The following is a 20,741-nucleotide window of genomic DNA, read 5'->3' as shown; positions in this document are numbered from 1 at the left end:
GCCTTTCAGAATTTGAACTTCCCGCCAGGCTGCCTGGCCTTTCTGGAATACATGTATTGTGGTTAAGGGTACTGGCCCACAAAATTCCATCGCCTTTGGCTTAGAAAGGTTCACAGTTCACAAACCTGCATGTTATGAATGGCCACTAAGGTGTCTGAAAACGTCCAGAAGTCTGACTGTGGGCAGCTTAGAGATCACAGCTTGTATGGTGTCGTAAATGGCTTGAAGTTCCATTACCTGACTGCAGGCTTCCTGGTATGTTTAACACTAGTGGCTGTGCATGAAATTGTATGTAGGGCTAAGAAATTATATTCAGCATGGATACCTTACTGGGAAGGCCATGAAAGGCTGAGCTATGTATCAAGACATTTCGTGCTTTATTGTTAGTTCCAGCTATGAGATAGCTATTTTTCTTCTCCCGTAGAAATGATAAACTTATCCAGAGAACAAAATTACAGAGCATACAAAATGCATGTGGGCTTTGCAATTCTATGAAGATGACCTGTTAGATCACACATAAATTTGTGCACATGTTAACAAAATAATATCAGTCATGTCCCACTTCCTTGAAAACTTGGTACTTTTCGATGAAATTGCCATTATGAAATGTGAAATTGACTTTCTTATTTGTGCTGTCAAACATGCGTACTTTGCAAAAATTATCAGACAACGCTTCCTAGAACTCACATGACCAAGGTTTATTTTGAAAAAGGCATTTATTTACCTGCGCAGACCATGTTCCAGCACACTGCGCGTCAGAGCATACATATAACAAGAACGTGTAGAAAAGAGAGAAGCATATAAAAATTAAATGAGACTAGCGTCACTCATTTAAGCTTTTTTGGCTGTGCTGCAATAGACCAAGCACCGATCTTGTACCGTAACCAGATAAGAAAAAGGTCCCGACCCATCTCCACCCATGTCCAGATGGGTACAACTTTCGAGCCTGCAAGAGAGCAGCAAATAAGAATAGCACCTATCGTACATTCGCAATAAAGTAGTTTTGGTAATGGAATTAACATCTGAAGGGTATGAACAGCAATTTCTGAAGTCAAATCATATAAATTGAATACTTTTCAAACAAAATGTTAATAGTTCTTGAACAGCGAATTTATTTGTTGTGGGCTTTCAAAGAAATTCACCCAGGACACGTATAATGTAAGGACTCTTTTTATCATCCACCTTTCAGGACGGGCCAATAAATTAAAATTAAATTCCAGAGTTTTATGTGCCAAAACCACAATCTGATTATGAGGCAAGCCCTTGCGGTGGACTATGAATTAATTCTGACCACCTCAGGTTTTTAATGTACACTTAAACATAAGTACACAAGTGTTCTTGCATTTCGCCTTCACCAAAATGCAGCTGCCATGTCATGGCCACTAAGCTACAACTGGCCGATAGTGGTGATAATACAAGCAGAGTGGCGCTCCAACCACTGGTGAAGTGCAAAAAAGGAACAGCATTGGAAAACAACTGTTACATTATTCTGGCCCTGAAGTCTTTCTTTTCAAAGTGAGCATGCATGTAGCCGCACCCTGCTGAAGTTAATGTAACACACTATTGCTGTTGCAAGTATGCACTCGTGCAGTAATCTGGTTTATTCAGGATGCAATATGAGGGCCCATCTTCAGCTGCCAACTTTCTTCAAAGCTTGTTAATAGCATATGTAAACTTTTGTAACCATCAGGGCACAGATATTCAAGCAAAACAAGAGCAATAAGCAAGTGAATCTGGTTTCCGACTAGTACTGCATCAGAAAACAATGTCACGTAATACTAAATATGAGTGAGCATCTTTTGTTCCTCACGTTTTTTTGCATAGGGAAGCAAAAAAGTATTAACCACCCAGAGAGACCATTTGAATGAGGTGGCATTAAAATATACCAAGAACATAGTGTGTCAGCTAAATATGCGAGATATGTCTGAACTACGTGAAATTATGAATAATCAAAGGTTAGATTACTGCAATATGACCACTTTTGATATGTGCTAGCCAAACTTATCATAAAATCGGACACAATATAGCTTTTTTATGTTCAATATTCGTCATAAGCATATACAGTCAAACCTCAGTATAACGAAACTGGATATAACAAAGTAAGTGAAAATTTTCCTTGAAGTCTCCATATATATATATATATATATATATATATATATATATATATATATATATATTGTAAGCATTTATGCGGACTTCATCTTCATCTGTACAAAGTCATCATCAATCATCGGCTCGTGTTCGTTTTTGCGTCGGCGCCATTTTTCCTTCTTGGAATAAAGCGTCGTCTCAACCGTAGTATTTCAAGTGGTGGAGGCGCTTTAAGATCCCTTCGCCCTCATTCCACTTCAAGATCTCTCCTGGAGCTACGTTCGGGACGCCGCTTACGCCAAGAGGCCGCCATGTCGCAAGACCAGACCGCAGCATCCACCATCTCGGTTCAAGTTCCAGCCACCCCCAATCCCGGCCCTGCCAACAACCGATATCGCGACCCTGAAATCTTCTCTGGCCTTCCAGGTGAGGACGTTGAAGACTGGCTCGACAACTACGATCGTGTCAGCGAATACAACAACTGGAACGAGACATCGCGGTTGACCAACGTGCCATTTTACGTCTCTCAAGTAGCCAAGACATGGTTCCTGAATCATGAGAGAGACTTCCGTGATTGGTCGTCTTTCAGGGAGCAGCTACGGCGGATTTTCGGCACGCCCACGGTTCGTTCGGAAGTTGCGAAAAAGAGGCTGTCTGAGCGCGTCCAGCATTATGGCGAATCGTATACCTCGTACATTGAGGACATCCTCGCGCTCTGCCGCCGTGTCGACAGTGCCATGCCAGAACCTGATCGCGTGCGACACCTTCTTAAGGGTATCGGCTCTACTGCCTTCCACGCACTCGCCGCTCAAAACCCTTCGACGGTGTCGGACGTCGTCTCCGTCTGTCAGCGCCTCGACGCCCTGCAGTCAATCCGCTTGCAACCGGACTTTTCGGACAACTCCCTGGCCAACAGTATTGAGCTCCGGTCTATCATTCGAGCCATAATTCGTGAGGAATTGCAAGCGCATGGCTCAACCCCTTGCAGCAGCGCTCACGTCCAACCTGCTTCTACTGACCTGCGCGGTATTATTAAGGAGGAATTGGCCTCCCTGCATAACGCCCAGCATACCAACGCTTCTCCTTGCCCACAACCGGCTTCTTACGCCCAGATTGCTGCAATGCCAGCCGCGCCGCCTCCAATTACACCATCTGCGCCTGTTCACGATCACCTGGCACCCTTAGTCACCCGAGCTCCGAACCCGCCTTACTACTCTGCCTGGCGTTCGTCGAGGCCTACCTGCTACTACTGCGGCTTTCGAGGACATATCTCCCGGTTTTGCCGACGCCGCCAGCAAGACGAACGTCGTGGTTACGCGGCCTTTGAACGCGATGAGCCACCTCCTCGCGTTTACCGCACTTATGACGATAATCCTCCCGTTCGCCGATCTCCATCTCCGGCCGACTTCTCCAACACCGCACTCAACACAAGTGCCTCGAGACGCCGCTCCCCATCGCCGCTCCGACGTTCTGTTTCGCCACTTCGCCCTGTCTCTCAACTCCACGTCCAGCGACCGGAAAACTAACCAGTGCAGTTTTTGGAGGGAAAACTGCATCACCGCGAAGTGCTCCAAGTCCTCCTGAACGTCCTTCGAACATGTTATTGGTGTCTGTGGAGGGTGTGCCTTTGTTAGCTCTGATTGACACGGGAGCTACTATATCTGTTATGCGTGCCGACCTGTGCTCTCGTCTGCGGAAAGTGAAGACGCCTTATACTGGATCATCCCTGATTGGGGCTAATGGAGCAATAATTCGACCATCAGCCCAATGTACAGCACGCGTCTTCATTGATGGTATCTGTCATCACATTAAGTTCGCGATTTTATTCCCCTGCGCTCATGAACTAATTTTAGGTTGGGACTTTCTCTCGTCAGCGTCCGCTTTAATCTCTTGCCGTCAACGTGTCGTCCATATGAGCGAGACAGTTCATTGCGGCGGGAGTACCGATGAGCCACGACTGCGCTTTCTCACTGCTGCCGATTCTGTGCTGCCTCCCGGCCACGAGCAAGTCATAAGTCTCTCTTCTACGGACATCACCAATGGCGACGTGTTCATCACTCCTTACGGTCGCTGTCTTGCCCGTGGGATTGTCTTCGCTTCCTGCATGGTGCGGTTCAAAGAAAGCTCTGCCTTAATCATCGCTTTAAATGCGACCTCTGAGACAATCCTCCTACCTCAAGGCTCCGCAGTGACCTGTTATGTGGATACCCAACCAGTCTCCCTGCTTCCTCTTGCCGCCTCGCCAGCTCTTCCTCAACAGGACAAATCTGCTTCATCTGCCCTTACTTCCGTGATAAGCCCTGACCTTACTGCTGCTCAACATGAAGCGTTGCTAAAATTGCTTACGAAGCACCAGGCCTCCTTCGATATGGATACTTCGTCCCTCGGACAGACTTCCGTTGCCTTGCATCGTATCGACACCGATGGCCAGACTATTGTACGCCGTCGTCCCTACCGAGTCTCTTTGGCCGAACGCAAAATCATCGAGGAGAACGTCGCCGATATGCTGAAAAGAAAGGTCATACGTCCCTCCGCCAGTGCTTGGTCATCACCCGTCGTTTTGGTGCAGAAGAAGGATGGATCGGTACGATTTTGTGTTGACTACCGTGCGCTAAACAAGATCACCCGTAAGGATGTATATCCGATGCCCCGTATCGATGACGCCCTTGATTCGTTGCAAGGCGCGCAATATTTCTCCAGCCTTGATCTTCGCTCCGGATATTGGCAAATCCCAATGCACGAAGCGGACAAAGAAAAGACCGCCTTTTCTACTCCGGATGGTCTTTATGAGTTTAATGTAATGCCTTTCGGTCTATGCAATGCTCCCGCCACATTTGAAAGAATGATCGACACGGTTCTTCGCGGCCTCAAGTGGAAAACTTGTCTATGTTACCTCGACGACATCGTCGTGTTTTCCTCGACTTTCACTGACCATCTGCAACGCTTAGATGAAGTGCTCACATGCCTTTCTAATGCCGGACTTCAACTAAACACGAGGAAGTGCCGTTTCGCTAGCCCAACGATTAAAGTCCTGGGTCATCTCGTTAGCAAAGCCGGCATCCAGCCCGATCCGGATAAAATTTCCGCGGTGCTCAACTTTCCACGTCCACTTCGTGCAAAAGAACTGCGCAGCTTCATTGGACTCGCCTCATACTTTCGACGTTTTATCCGGAACTTTGCCAGCATTGCCTCGCCTCTCCACAAGCTCCTTTCTAGTTCCAGTTCCTTCGATTGGAACGATCAGTGTGAAGCCGCGTTCCAAGAACTCAAGCGCGCACTAACATCACCACCTGTTCTTTGTCATTTTGATGACAAGGCGCCCACATTAGTGCATACTGACGCCAGCGGTCACGGAATTGGTGCCGTACTGCTGCAGCGCGACCACGAATTTTGCGAAAAGGTTGTTGCATATGCAAGCCGTACTCTCACTTCCGCGGAAAAGAAGTACTCGATAACCGAACAAGAGTGTTTGGCTGTTGTCTGGTCCATTCAGAAATTTCGTCCATACCTCCACGGTCGACATTTCACGGTTGTGACCGACCACCATGCCCTATGTTGGTTGGCGACGATCAAAAACTTGTCCGGGCGCCTTGGCCGCTGGATACTCCGATTGCAAGCATATGATTTCAATGTCATATATAAGTCCGGACGGAAGCACCAAGATGCCGATGCTCTTTCACGATGCCCATTACCACCATCATCGGGGCACATCACATCACCTTGTCAAATTGGCCGCACGGAGGACGCTTCGTCTCTTACACCGATTTCTTCCTTGACTTCACCAAACCGCCTTTCAGTGCTTTCCGCTCACCAGCGCGCCGATTCCTATTGCCATAGTATCATCAACCGCCTTAGCGGTGTTTCATCTCCTCCCAATGCCAGGCTACGGAAACAACTCAAACTGTTCAAGTTTGAAGACGACGTGCTCTACCGGTACATTTTTCACCCAGAAGGCCATCGATGGGTTCCCGTTCTACCGCGCTCTCTTCGCGCTGCAGTTCTGCAGGCCTCGCACGATGACCCGACGTCAGGCCACTTGGGTTACAACAAAACACACGAGCGCATACGCAGCCGATTCTATTGGCCAGGCCTTTCCACGAGCATAGCTAAATATGTTGCCTCGTGCACGCTTTGCCAACACCGTAAGCGACCTACTACTGCTCCGGTCGGGACCCTACAACCACTTCCTTGTCCAGCACAACCCTTCTCTGTCGTCGGCATTGACCTTTTCGGGCCACTCCCACCTACTCCAGACGGCAACCGATGGATCGTCACTGCTGTTGACCATTTGACCCGGTACGCTGAAACAGCCTCAATACGCTCAGGAGCTGCCTCAGAAGTAGCGGCCTTCTTCTTGCAGGCTGTCTACTTACGTCACGGGGCGCCTCACGTTCTTTTGAGTGACCGAGGCAAGGCATTCCTTTCAAGCACTCTTAATCAAGTTCTGCAAGCGTCCAACACCGTGCACAAGACAACGTCTAGCTACCACCCTCAAACCAACGGCCTAACAGAGCGATTTCATCGCACGCTGTGTGACATGCTATCCATGTATATTCAACCTGATCATCGTAACTGGGATGCGATTCTCCCATTTGTAACATTTGCGTACAACACGTCTGTTCAACGGACCACCGGATACTCTCCGTTTTTCTTAGTATACGGCCGCCACCCAACCTCATCACTCGACGTTTCTTTCTTCTCTGGCCCCGTCAATGCTTCACCATTCATTTGCGACCAGTTTGTGTCTCGTCTTGCCCACTGTCGTCGTCGCGCCCGTATGAACACTGCAGCCAGCCAAGACGATCGCAAACATCGGTACGATGCCTCTCATCGCGCCGTTTCCTACTGCCCTGGTGACGATGTGCTCCTATGGACCCCTGCGCGAACACCCGGTTTATGTGAGAAGCTCGAGTCTCGATATCTTGGCCCCTACAAAGTCATCGAGCAGACCTCGCCGGTGAACTATCGCGTTACACCTGTTGAGTCCCCAACCGACCGACGCTGCCGCGGAACAGAGATCGTGCACGTTTCTCGCCTGAAGCCCTTTCATATCCGTTCCACTGTCTAATGTGCGGCCAGGCTGGCCGCTTCCGTCCACGGGGGAAATTAGTGTAAGCATTTATGCGGACTTCATCTTCATCTGTACAAAGTCATCATCAATCATCGGCTCGTGTTCGTTTTTGCGTCGGCGCCATTTTTCCTTCTTGGAATAAAGCGTCGTCTCAACCGTAGTATTTCAATATATATATAGATAGTGTGATACATGAAATAATGGATATAACAATGTAATTTTGCCTCGCAGGAAGCACAAGTTGGCTACTAGCTAAGTTGACAAGGTTTGAGCAGGCTAGAAGCAGCTAGAGCTATAGTTAAGACATCCAAGATGGCTAGCACTTGATGTGTCCAAGCCATACACTTCTAGCCATTGTGAAGGATACAGTTTAGACATCTTCAAGATGGTTAGCACTTGATGTCTCCAAGCCATACACTTCTAACCATTGGGAAGAATTTTACTGAGAAAAAATTTTGAAATTTCTAAGGCATTGCCATGAAGGATCCAGGGAAGGCTTAACAAACTGGGATGGGGGGGGGGGGGGGCGACACGGTCAATTTTGTGAGCACTAAGTAATCCATACTGCAGTACTTGCAACAATGGTTGTAATGAAGTAATAGATATATTAAAGTAATTCTGCCTCCCCTTTCATTAGAACAAAATTTTACTGTATTCGTTAAATGCCAGTATCCGCAATAAACATTTCTGATTTGCTTTGTTATATCCATGTTTGTTATGCAAAGGTTCAAAGAGGGACTGTAATTCAAGAGATATGGTAGTGCTATACTGACATATTCCTTTACATGTGATACAGTGTAGCTTTCATTCAAGTATAGCAGGGCATAACAGGGGAAACACTAACAACTCTAGAAGTTCGAAGAAATAGCAGTCAAAAAGACAAACCTTCAATCTCTGTCCAGTGAACAGCAACTTCAGCTATAGGAAACTTCAGTGATTGAGCTATGTACAGGATCTCGACGTCGAAAGCCCTGAAATTAATTTAATTGTACAGGTTAAAACTGCTGAAGTGCATCGAGCATCGGCAAGGCAGCAGAGCGTATTTTCATTTGTAACAAGCAGAAAATGTGGTGTCGCTTACCACCTCTCCACATGCATCGAGGTGAACAGGTGTGTTGCTGCTTCCCGGCTGAAGAGCTTGAAACCACATTGTGTGTCCGCAATGCCCCTCACGGTGAAGAGCCAAACAAGGAAATGGAATCCATACATAAGGAATGTCCTAAATATTGACCTCTGCAATGAAGAAATGAAACAGTAGCAAATGAATGATACAGTCAACGCATATCCTTCAGTATTTTAGAATGCCTGCCCAGCTACACTAAAACTGTGGGTTTATTTACAACACGTCGCCTTCCCAGATGCTGTTCACAGTTTAACCTCCTCAGTTGCCTGGTACCAAATTGGGTACATTGATTTTATTCCTTTTCAATATGAACTCAGAAGCGATTACACAACATATCCATTCCAAATATAGTAAGAGGCATGTGGAATTGTGTGGAATTAGTTTAAGCGTATTATAGTAGTCAGATTTTACAAAAATGTCAACAAATTTGGTGTAGGCCATCGTGTTGTCATCGATGCTGAAAAGCACCCACGAGGTATCTTTCAAATACTGCGAGTTGACAGTAAAATCCAGGATGCAGCATTGACATGCATTATTACCACACAATGTTACTACAGTTAACGTCCAATTTTCTAGACGCCTGATTTGTCGGATATGCCCGATAATTCTGACACCTTCGCGGCACTGCCATGTACCCCATAGGGTCAATTTATGTATAAGAACGTCTGAAATTTCGGATGCAAAGGGCCTTTGCCATCCGATTTTTCGGACTTTTCATCATGTCCTAAGATCTGAAACGACATTAATCAAAGCCACCACTGCCGCTATTATGAATACATCGCCGCCTCAAACCAGCGCTCTCGCATGCAGATCTGGTGGCAGTCGTAGCCACCACTGTGGTAACGCTAGACCTAGCTAGCTACTTCGACCTTTGCTACCAAGCGTCTTGCTGCTCGGTGATGTGTTTTTTATTGAAACGCTTCGCCGCCATTGGCAATGGTGCCAACTCCGCCTTTTTAGTTCTTACTTTGAAGCTCAAAAACCACAATGCAATGCATAATGCCAGTTAGAGAAAGTCAGCTTCGCCTCAGTACAGCGGTGTTACACGATGTAGCATGTGCAAAGTATTTCGGTGAAACATACCATGAGTAGGAAGGGGCAATTGTCATGGGACACGGTATGTATTCCACACGCAGGTACCCACCGTCTCCTATTACAGTACGAGATACCTCTGAAAAAGTATGCTGGCAGGCCTTTAGAGTTATTTCGGACGTGCCTGTGGCGTTTTGAGCCCTTGGAGGCACTAAAAGGGCCATATTCATTTTTTTTTTATCAAACTGCCCGATTTTTCATCCGTTTTCGTGACCCCTAGGGAGTCCAAAAAATCATATGTTGATTGTACATTATCCTCTTTGTGCTTAGGTCAATAAAAATGGCTTTTACAAGGATCACGAGGAGGCGGTTACTTTTTTAACTTTCATGGCGATCCTGCCTTAAACACCTAACTAGGGAACTTAAAAGTGTTTTTTCAAGTTCGTAACATACCAGTCGGTAATAAGAGCCAACTTGAAAAGCAATTAATTTTCTGAGTAATCTTAGAGCCTGACGAGGTTGTAGGGCACACTCAGGGAGATGAGAACCTTTTTTCAGTGCTTGATGAAAAAGCAGAAGAGCAGTAGCAACACATGCCCCAGGTAGTTGGTACGCTAACAATGGCAGATACTATAAACTGTAGCACACTATCGAAGCCCATGACTTTCAGCATGATGAGGCAAGTATTATAAATATGCAGGAGGTCACCATCCAAGTCGGACTTACCTCGGCAATGCTATCCTTCTCCAGATGGGCACGTGAACCAACTACCACCACGTTAGTGCTCTACAGGAAGAATAATAAGTGTTTATAGGAGGAGCAGGCAGGACATGCTTTTGAATTTTGACACTCTGGGAACATTTTGACAACTAGGTGTCAAATTGGGAATACTCTTCTATTTCTATTCAATAAAGTAAAACAAGGCAGCTACAGTTCAGTTATTAAGCTCAACTTGTGTGCTTAAATGCCCGAGACTTGTTTGGGGTAAACTATCAAAGGTGTAGCAACAACCAAATATTACACATTACACACAGAATGAACATCACCAGACCATTTGCAAAATCCTATAGCAGGAGGCATCCCATAAAAAATGAGACAGTTTGCCTTTACATTTCCTTTTTCGCTTACTAATGAATTATGAACAAATTACTACTACTACCTCTACTACTTAAAAGCAGGGCAAATTATAAGCTTGCCTGTTTGAGCAGCTCATTTGCCACTTCTTCAAGCTTGTCCAGGTCAGAGAACTGTGTTGCACCATCGGCATCTGCAAAAAGCAGGTGCCTCCCTCTGGCGCTAAGCATCCCCTGGAATGAGACCATTGTCAGTGGCACCATTTCTAGCCATGCATGACTGTTTAGAAGTTACTGATTGGCAGACGCTATTATTAGCAATGTAAACATTAATGCTGCATTGTATTAGGCCTCATACATGCTCTACAAGGCAGATAATGTCTCCTGAACCCATAACTGATAATCGTACCGTAACTTTTGCTTTAATTGGCTTTGCTGCCAATGGACCTATATCCTGGCATGATGTTTACCACCATTTCTCACCCACCACTTTTTTTTGCAAATCCCATTTTGACTAGTACTTTAATATGTGCAGAGTTTGAAGTTTGTTGGGCTGCAATACAAACACACTTCTTTTACAGCCGAAATAACTTTTTTTAGGGCTTCCATTGTTGTAATACCATGATGTGGCACAGTGAGTATATGACAAAGTTAGCAAACAGTGTGTGCATGTGTTGTTTTATGGACCAAAAGAACATTACAAACCAGGCGCACAGCACCACCCTTTCCACGGTTCTTGGCCAGTGTTAGGACCCGGACCTTCTCGGTTCCATACTTGAGGCTGTACTGCATACCAACAGACGTCGTTCGATCCCGGCTTCCATCATCGACGATGATCACTTCATAGGTGAAGTTTGGATCCCTCTTCTATGATGTAGAAAATATTAGGTACTGTCAAAAAAGCTGGTGAAAGACAAAAGGTAAAACAAAAAAAAAGGTAACAAGAAACACCAACATTTACTTGGAGGTAAAACAAAGGAATGAGTTTTAACTTTGTTACTGTTGATGTTTTGACTCTGAGAAGGCTATCAATATTTGTACTAGTAGTCATCATATAGTGAGCAAATTGAATGTCATTAATTTTCACACACACTCAGCCAAAGCAGGTGCATCGTGCAGACATCAAATAGCAAGTGTCAAAGCTGAAGCAGTACTCGCATTTCGATGTGAGCAACTTTCAGACTGTGAGAACATGATCTGGCGAAATGAAAAGAAAAATAGCAATCGGACATCGAGCTTGCAGACCTTCACGTTTAACTAAACAACAGTTGGTATGCTATGTCAGAACGATTCACCAGCTGCGCCAAGCGCTTTTGCCTTGAAACCCGTGCAGTACCGACACCGCTGTTTTCATACCTGCCTGGCTTCCAGATACTCCAGGCACTCGTCGAGCATAGGGGGAACTAGAAGAGAAAGAGAAATTGAGAGAGAGGAAAAAAGAAAAAGAAAACAGCGATATGACAGGTATTTTGAAATTTCTTTCACGGAGGTCACAGGACAAGCACATCTCGAAAATGAGCATTACTTAAATGATCTGCTTTACTTACGGCGCTTCTCCTCTTCGTATGCAGGGACGATAACGGAGAGATCGATGCTTGGTTCGTCTCTGAGATGAGGGTACTCAAAACTTTGGCCGGGTTGTGAAGGGTCCTTAAAATTGAATTCTTCGGAGTACCGAATTATTAGCGGTATTCTCGATGAGGTGGCATAGAGAAAGACGCACAGCTGCAAACAAGAAATGAAGAAAGGGAGAGAGAGAGAGAAATGATCAAGTGTCACATACACAAACGTCAGTAGCAATGAACTTGCCAGTCGGCAACGATTTAAAGAACAGCAAGTAGACGACGCTGTACCAAGAAAACACAGCGATGGTACATCAAATAGCTTTAAGACACGGCTCGTCAACTACAAAACCGGCGTGCGATGCAGTAAGCCGCAACCACTCAAATGCTTTCAGAACGAGCAACGCAAGCGTTCTACAAGTCAACAGTTCTTTGAGCAGTTGTTTGCCGCATGCGAGGTTATTTCTTTTATTTTTTAAAGACGGCACAAAAGGAAGCACCCACAGAAATTAGTGAATACTTACCACCGCAAATATAAATCCCGCCAACAATAACAAATACCCAAACGCGGACCACCAGTCCACGTAGTCCCACATTGCAATACGGATCACGCACGGCAGACAGGAACCGAAAGGAACTAAGAAAACGGAAGCGAACGGAAGCTTGCTAAAGTTAGGTAGAATGTGGAGAGATACAACAAAACAAAAGTCGCGAAAGAAGTGTTAGCGCGCGCTACCGCTTCTGTGCAAACTGGTGCAAAAATTGCAGCTTAAAACAATTTATTCATTGTGTATTATTACCCGTCACAATATTTTACAAAGATTGTTTCAAAATTGTATATTTAAACATTTATAAGGTGTTCTATATTTATTAGGAGATGGCTCAAGTGGAGTGAAAACAGGCATTGCGTCACTCGTAAATCATGGCCCTGTCGGTCCAGCGTGCATATCGCCTCTAACGTGCACGTGTAGTGTGTGTTGTACAGCCGCATGCGATAAATACCGGCAATGACACGCAAGAAAATAGATAATCGGATACGTGTACTCATTGAAAATGGTGTTCACACTGGCCACCGAACAATGTTTGTCATTGTCGGCGAAAAGGGCCGCGACCAGGTAAATGTATTCGCTAGAACTGGGCCACTCTTTCTGCGCGTATATTTGTACGCAGAGACGTGCGCTTTGGTATGTCGATGCCTACGAAGTTCGATTGTATGCGTTACTTTAGCATACAGTTTATATATGAAACGACGCAGCCCGCATCTAGGGTTGAGAACACCACAGCAGCTGGTAAAACGGAATAACGGAACAGAAATGAATCCTTCGCGGTGCTTGCGTTGTGCTATGCGTGTGCTTATAATTTGCCCTATGTTTCTCGCGCAAAGGTTGTCATACTCCACCACATGCTTTCCAAGACTACGGTCAAAGTTCGGCCCTCTGTGCTGTGGTGCTACAAGAAGGAGCTGGGATTTAGCTCGTAAGTAACATCTCCTTTGTAATCGCTTTATAATAGCAAGCGATTAAACTTCAACAGACCATTCAAGTTACCTGACAGATTACATAACTTGATCTTTAATTAGTATGCATCTTTGTATTATTACCTCTGGCAGATAATGTAAGAATAAAGCATTGCAACTGTTTACATCTTACTACCAGCTTGCTTGATGTACCAAAATTGCAATATCATAAATTGTGTGTTCGTTGGTGTGAAAGTGTGCTATAGGTATACTAAACTTGTATTGATGAGCATTATGTAAATAAATTTCACTCTATCTTTAGGCATAGAAAAAAGCGAATGAGGCAACTGCAGAAGAAAATCAAGAGTGGCAAATTGGATGTGAATGAGGAAGACCCATTTGAGTTGTTCATTGCAGCAACAAATATCCGCTACTGCTATTACCAGTAAGTCACCGTTTTTTGCATTCTACTTTAATTAGTTCTGATTCAGTAAGTATTAGTGCATCTCCCAGAAAGACTGTGCGCAGCCAGAACGCTATCTCTCAGGTCAATCGAGACCTTGCAAATTCCTAGACAAGTATTGCAGAGGCTGCAGTGTTCTTGCAGGTTTTCACTCGGTGATATTATAGCAGTCTTGAATGCGTTTCCAACCAGCCATGGTTGCTTAGTGGCTATGGTGTTGGGCTGCTAAGCACGAGGTCGCCTGATCGAATCCCGGCCACGGTGGCCGCACTTCGATAGTGGCGAAATGCGAAGACACCCGTGTATTTAGATTCCGGTGCACGTTAAAGGTGAATAAGAGAGCCCTGGGATTACCCTTATATACGAAGACCATGAGGCTCATGCAGTTGGGCATGCACAACACTCTGAAGAGATTGCCGAGGCACAAGAGAGAGCTCAATACATCAGACTCTCCACCACTCTGTCCGGAAGACAAATCTTGAAGAGAGTAAGCATTTCACCCACCACAGTTGAAGGTAAGTACTGTGGGATGCAGAGAAAGCTGAGGGACTGCATCATGGTCATGCTCGTCCCGAGGAACGTACACCCAGTACAAGATGTGGGCAGAAGGTGAGCTAGAGCCAAAGCCCTGCTCAAGAAAGCCAGGGAATGAGTAGAAGAAAGCACTTTCGTCGATGTGGCGTTCAAACTCGGCAGGCAAGCGTCCACCGCGGTCTGCCTGGATGGTAGAGGAAATGTCACGAATTCCGTGTCTCTATACCTAGAGACACGGAATTTATACCTAGAGACGGCCGAACAGGTAGCCATCGCCCTGGCACTCCTGGATGGCAAGAGAACCAGAATACACAGTGACTCGAGGGCGGCAGTGAGAGCCTTTGCTAAAGGCACTGTTTCACTGATCCTCCGCGGCAATGATGTTAACCCGCTCACGATCATTTATTTGGTTTCTCGCTCACGGAAGAAATTGATGGAGCCCTGACTAATCTCAACGAGTCGGCTTGGAGTGGCCCGCCTCAGGCTAGGAATCTGGTGCAACCTGAAGGACCCGAATAACGTGTTTTCATACTGTACGATACCCCACTATGGCGTGCCTCATAATCAGAAAGTGGTTTTGGCACGTAAAACCCCATAATTAATAAATACTTTTTCAGAGAAATCTTAGTAAGGCTTACATTAATCCTACAGGCTGTGTTAGTTTTCTTGCTCATTGACAAATGCAGTAAATGCTATTGCACTTCATATAATGCTGTGGATCAGTTCACTTTAGCACTGATGAAATTACTAATCTCAAACTGTTGATGCTCACAATGATGGACCAGTGTGCATCTGTGCAAGCATTGAGCTGGCTGTGTACTACTGTAGTTCTGTTTGTCTCCTGTAAATTCCTTTTGCTTTCTGTGTGTAAATATGGTTTATGTACTAGATAGGTTTTCTTCCTTTCTTGTTACAATACTGAATACAGCTGGGCCAACCAGCCTGCTGGCTCTGTTGAACAAGTGAAAGTGCACTGAAAACTGTAACTTTTCAAGACCCACATAATAGTTATGACGATTCTTGTCGTTGTATATGTCGGTAATTGAATGTCTTTGAATGTGTCATTATCATTGTGCCACTGGTCTAGTTCTTGGCAGACAGCACTTTGTGGTAAATCCAAATGCAGGAGAAATGACAATTCATGTTTGACTGTTAACACTTCTTTATGTACAATATGTGTGTGGTCAGTATAACGTAAGCTTCTAACATATTGCCCAGACAATAAGGTGTCAAATGCGTGATCAGGCTTATGTGCTTTTTCTTTATATAGTGAGACACACAAGATACTTGGAAACACTTATGGAATGTTGGTTCTTCAAGACTTTGAGGCCATGACCCCCAACATATTGGCCAGAACTATAGAGACCATTGAAGGAGGTGGCCTTGTTGTCCTGCTGCTACAGTCAATCACATCATTACGGCAGCTTTACACACTTACTATGGTAAGTTCTTCTCTCTGCAGCTTCTTTCATACTGTGAAAAGTGCACAAAGGAGCTAGCATATCTAAAAGGAATAATGGTAAATGATAATGACTTGTCATTTCAACTAAGCTCAGTGGACTTTTTTCAAAGAGTTCTTTTAGAAGATTGAGGCCTGCACACTTAGGTACAAAGACAGACAAAATAAAAAAAGTTACTTGCTCTTTGCACTATCTTTCTGCAGGACGTTCATGCACGATACCGTACGGAAGCTCACAAAGACGTTGTGGGACGCTTCAACGAACGCTTCATTCTATCATTGAGTTCTTGCGAGTCCTGCCTTGTGGTAGACGATCAGCTGAACATTTTGCCAATTTCATCGTTTGCGGCAAACATCAGCCCCGTATCTCGAGCTGCTGAGGTAAGCCTGGGTACTCTTTACTGGTAACAAGTAGTGTATTATAGTCATTTATGTCTGCAGCTGTAACCACATGGTTCATATAATGTGCAATTTTTATATATTTTATGATTGCATCAATTTGCTTCAGCTTACGTAATATTTATGTGGGAAAGTTTGCTATGATCTTGTTGCTGTAGGGACAGTTTAATAATTACTGAGTCTTTTGAAACCTTAATTTTCAGTTTTTTATTTCCTGAAGCTGTTGAACAAGTTGTGGGGCCTCTCATACAATAATATGCTCTGTGGGCACTTCTCCTAGCAGTAGACACTACTACCACACTTGATTAGCAGAAAATGTGAGCTAAAGTGGAGAACCACAGGACTTTATCAAGTGTGCGTTTGCATTTTAATTTATTTTCCTTTCCTTCGTCATTCTTTCTGTCCCTCTGTCTACGTATGCGCTGTAGGTGATGTTTGCAATGAGTATTACTGTTTATCGAGTTCATCAACTGCAGCAAAGTATGGTCATTTTCTGTGCGAGTTGATGATGTGTGCTTTCTTAAAGAAGCGTTGATTTATCATATACAGTCGAACCCGAATATATCGAATTCGAAGGGGATCGGAAAATAGTTCGACATAGCGAAAATTCGATGTACAGGTACAGGCTAAAACAGCACTTGCGATTATAACATATTGTGGCTTACCGATTGGAACAGCCGCGAATCACATAGCATGTGCACGCAATATGAAAGCGCTTCACGAAAAAAACCCACTAATTTTCGGCTGCTTTTTCCTCTGGGAAATGAAGTTGAAAACTCTAGCCTCAATCTTCTCGAGACTGTCCAGGTGCGAGAGCCCAGTGCTTTCCATATCGCCGCAACAGCGCCGAATCAGGCTGAACGCTGACGCCAGTTCAGTGGCTGTGCATGGACGTATTTCTTTGAAAACACAGTTGCCCTCATCGTTGCTGGAATCGCCATCTTGAACGCCGGCTATTCCGGCCACAATATCCTCATCAGCGAGGTGGGCTACCGCTTTAACTTCGCTGTCAGCGTTAATGAAGTCCTTAACAGTCACTTCAAACGGCACGGCCCCGGGAAAATTGGACAAGTCACGAAACGCATCCTCCAAGCACTTATCGTCATCTAAAGCTTCCGGACATTAATCTCCGGCCACTTCAAGGCATGCCTTGCTGAAACAGTTGGCTACTGTGGCCTGTTTCATGTTGCCCCAAGCGCCGGTAATTATCTGGATCGCGCCGAGCAGGTCAATCTTGAGATTGGTTCCCATGCGGAGGTTTACGAGGAGCCGTTGAATAAGTTGCTTCCTATAGCCTACCTTGAATGCCTTTGTGATACCCTGATCGAGGGGCTGCAGTCTTGCTGTAGTGTTCGGCGGGAGAAACTTCAGTTCAATCTGCTGCAGCTTGCCAGTCATTTGATGGGCCGAACAGTTGTCTACCAGAAGGCAAACTTGGCGGCCCGACTTGCCCAACTCAGCGTCTCAAGCCTGCAGCCATTCAACAAAAAGTTGACGTGTCCTCCAGGAGTTCCTATTACAGCCGTAGCGGACGGGAAGCTGTTTGCAGTTCTTGAAACAGTGCGGTGACTTGCTCTTCCCGATCACAAATGCATACCTGCCAACCCTCCCGATTCGCCCGGGAAACTCTAGATCTTTTACTGAACTTTCTAATTGTACGATCATTGTCTTATATCTCCTGAAAAGTGGTCTCTGTTCCCGCAGTAATGGTTTTTGCAAAACCGGCACTGTGGAATTTACAGCCACGTCGTAATCGTCAGCATCACCTACAATGGCTGCCGGCTACAACGATCATCGACTAAGCAGCCGACTATGGTGCCTAGTAAGCTGACCAACGCCAGAGTGAATGTAGCTCTTTCATTTCGTGCATGCCTCTTACACTCTACGAAAAGTTTACGCCCTTTGAGTCGTATCCTGCCACACAACAATAAACGTCATCTGTCTTGTCTGCATTTCCTTTCTTTAACGCTGCGAGCCCGGTACTTTCCAGTAACGAACGGCATGTGCGTTATCAGCATGACAGCATTGCCGACAGGAAAGTAGCGGGCGCAGCATTTTCAAAAAAGGAAACGCAAGCAAGGCAGATGATGATTATCGTTGTGTGGCAGATATACACCCCAAAGGGCATAAACTTTTTTAGAGTGTAGATAAAGACATGCCTCTTATAGGCCGTGTGTGTGCGGTCCACCGTATAAAGTTAGAATCCTCGTGTGCTTGATGCCATGACGCTATCAAAGCCCAAGAAAAGGTATTTGTAAAAGTTTTTATGATCTTATACTTCTGAATTTTCGTACTTTTTGACATCAAGAAAAGGAGAACATCTTGTACAACGTGTAGATGCGACGTCAGCGTGTCTCACGATGGCAAAGGTGACTTGAAACTGCACGTTTCCACGGCGAAGCATCAAATCAGTTTGCGCCGCTGAGCAGCAAGACAACATAGTGAACTTTCTCCAGAATAACTGCAACGACAGTGTCATACGTATGGAGTGCCTGTTTACAGGATTCCTCGTTGAACACAACCTACCCCTTAGTGTCAGTGACCACGTTGGGCTTCTTCTATGGAAAATATTTCCGAAATGCGACGAGGCGAAGCGTTATGGATGTGGACGCAACTCTGAAGAATACAGAAGTGGCCAACCTGAAATTTATTTCGTAGGCATTGCTCTCGAGTGCTCGTTTCTTTATTCAGTTTCCCTCAGCTGCTGCCCTGAGATTCCTATGAATCTGCTGAAGATGCTTTAGATGCTCTAGAAGCTGGGTAAATAAAAAGTCTCCTGATTTTTGATCTCGCCGGTTGGCAGGTATGCGAATGGCCGTAGCTTGCAAGAGCCGTCCATGTTGGCCGCAAGCAGCACCAACACACGCACTTTGCTTGTTTTACCGCCGTGACATGAGGTTCCACAAAGAGCGAGTGTCTTATTCGGCAACATTTGCCAAAAGAGACCAGTTTCGTAAGGCGAAAACTTCGCAGTGATCTTCGGCCACTCCTCAGAAAGCCACTGCTGCATCTCTTGGCTGCTGACAGCCCCAGTTTCGCCTGAAATGGCCTTTCCTACAATGCCGTGGCGGTTTTTAAATCGTTACAGCCACCCAGTGTTACCACAAAAGTTCTCTTCGCCAAGAGCCGTAGCAAACCATTTGGCTTTTTCGATTAACATTGGGCCATCCGTCGGAATATTTTTCACTCGGATTTCAAGAAACCATGTATACAGTGCCTTCTCCACTTTGTCAAATGCAGCAGGGCGCACACGACACGCTCCCGAGCGACTTTCCTCACTTTCCAATCTTGATGTCCTGCTTGTTTTTAACAACGTACTTAAAGTACTCCATGGAATGCCGAATGCATCTGCCATGGAGGAATTCTTTTCTCCATTCTCGACGCGGCGGATTACCTCAAGCTTTCTTGCCAAGTCCAGATTCTTCCTCTTTTTTATGTCCGTGGATGCCATAGCTCACCAGATGACCGCAGTCATACACACGGCACGTTGAAACACGGGCACACAGAAGGAAAACGCGCGAGGTGCAGATGGAGTAGCCCGAGCAAAGCCTAGCCGAGCAGCAGTCAACGGCACTGCGAAGGAACAACAGAGGCAAAAGAAAGAAGTGAGTGGGGAAAAGGATCGGCGGAATATGCCATCGAAGGCACTGTGTTCGTTTTTTGAGCCATCTCTGGCTCTCTTGTCTCCCCTGGCCCACGAGCGACCGTGTCAGACCCCTCACTTACAACCGTCTTTCTCTCTTCCTTTCCGCAGGAAGCGTGGCTTGGAAACATCGCCGCGTGTCTCCACGCCGCTCACTCTCTTTGCTGAGCTTCAATGACCTTACCCAATGCACACGCCGGCGGTACAGGAGGAGTGAGAGAGCTCGCGCCAGTGGTGCACAAAAGCAAGGGAAAGGCTGTGCGTCTCCGTTGCTAGGCGACGGCCGCGCATGTGCAGAGGAGGAGCCTGCTGACCGACTCTGCGGAAATGTTCTCTCCTGAGGACCGGACATAAATGTCTTTGGGAAAAGCGCACCTTCCAGGGGCGCGGTGCGGCGTTCAATATATTGAATGTCTGGTGAAAATGGAATTCGATATACTACGCAATTGTCCTATAAGTTTACATAGTATCAAGGGGGTAATCTGTGTATTCGGTATAGCCAATAATTCGAAATATGCGAGGTCGATATATCCAGGTTTGACTGTATGCTGCACTTAGTCTTGCTGCTGCAGTTGTAGGCTTACGTTCAGTTCCTTGGTACTAATGCAAACACCAGACAGACTTCCGCAGGCACTTCAGCTGGCCTGTGGCTCAATATTGCCCAGTGAGACTTTGTGGTGGCTTTTCATATAGAAGCTTATTGAAGTCTCCTCGTTTTGTGCATCCCTTTTTCTGAACAGAAAGAAATGTGGGAAAGAGAACTGCTTTTGGTGTCCCTCACATTTTTGCTATAAGCACCATCTCGAAACCTTCCCAGACCTTCTCTTTTTATCTC

General features: G+C 45.6%; 2 protein-coding genes across 2 annotated transcripts in view; one reads left to right on the top strand and one right to left on the bottom strand.

Annotated features, from left to right (window-relative positions):
• Positions 1–697: 697 nt before the first annotated feature.
• wol (Dolichyl-phosphate beta-glucosyltransferase wollknaeuel) lies at positions 698–12,633 on the bottom strand. The gene is made up of 9 exons (XM_070535265.1): positions 12,477–12,633; positions 11,938–12,115; positions 11,747–11,793; positions 11,096–11,257; positions 10,514–10,624; positions 10,044–10,103; positions 8,244–8,395; positions 8,048–8,133; positions 698–946 (listed from the first exon to the last, which is right to left on the bottom strand). Exons 1-9 carry the CDS (start codon positions 12,546–12,548, stop codon positions 828–830), a joined length of 987 nt encoding a protein of 328 aa, XP_070391366.1. The 5' UTR covers positions 12,549–12,633; the 3' UTR covers positions 698–827.
• A 233-nt stretch (positions 12,634–12,866) lies between these two features.
• The window catches only part of l(1)G0020 (RNA cytidine acetyltransferase l(1)G0020), a 40,066-nt gene continuing 32,191 nt past the window's right edge, over positions 12,867–20,741 (top strand). The window contains exons 1-5 of the mRNA XM_070535264.1: positions 12,867–13,067; positions 13,337–13,428; positions 13,731–13,853; positions 15,676–15,847; positions 16,069–16,245. Of these exons, the coding sequence (XP_070391365.1) occupies positions 12,960–13,067; positions 13,337–13,428; positions 13,731–13,853; positions 15,676–15,847; positions 16,069–16,245 (672 nt within the window). The 5' untranslated portion in view covers positions 12,867–12,959. The remainder of the gene's footprint in view (positions 13,068–13,336; positions 13,429–13,730; positions 13,854–15,675; positions 15,848–16,068; positions 16,246–20,741) is intronic.

The sequence above is a fragment of the Dermacentor albipictus genome, chromosome 3 (assembly GCF_038994185.2).
Source record: "Dermacentor albipictus isolate Rhodes 1998 colony chromosome 3, USDA_Dalb.pri_finalv2, whole genome shotgun sequence".
NCBI lineage: Eukaryota > Metazoa > Arthropoda > Arachnida > Ixodida > Ixodidae > Dermacentor > Dermacentor albipictus.
This window is presented reverse-complemented; position numbering and strand designations above follow the sequence as displayed.

Bases quoted from the DNA above. Each gene is read 5' to 3' on its own strand.
- wol (XM_070535265.1), bottom strand. From the start codon at position 12,548: ATGTGGGACTACGTGGACTGGTGGTCCGCGTTTGGGTATTTGTTATTG. The intron at 12,116-12,476 runs GTAAGTATTCAC...TCTTGTTTGCAG, and splicing joins CGGGATTTATATTTGCGGTG to CTGTGCGTCTTTCTCTATGC. The intron at 8,134-8,243 runs GTAAGCGACACC...AATTAATTTCAG, and splicing joins TCGATGCATGTGGAGAGGTG to GGCTTTCGACGTCGAGATCC.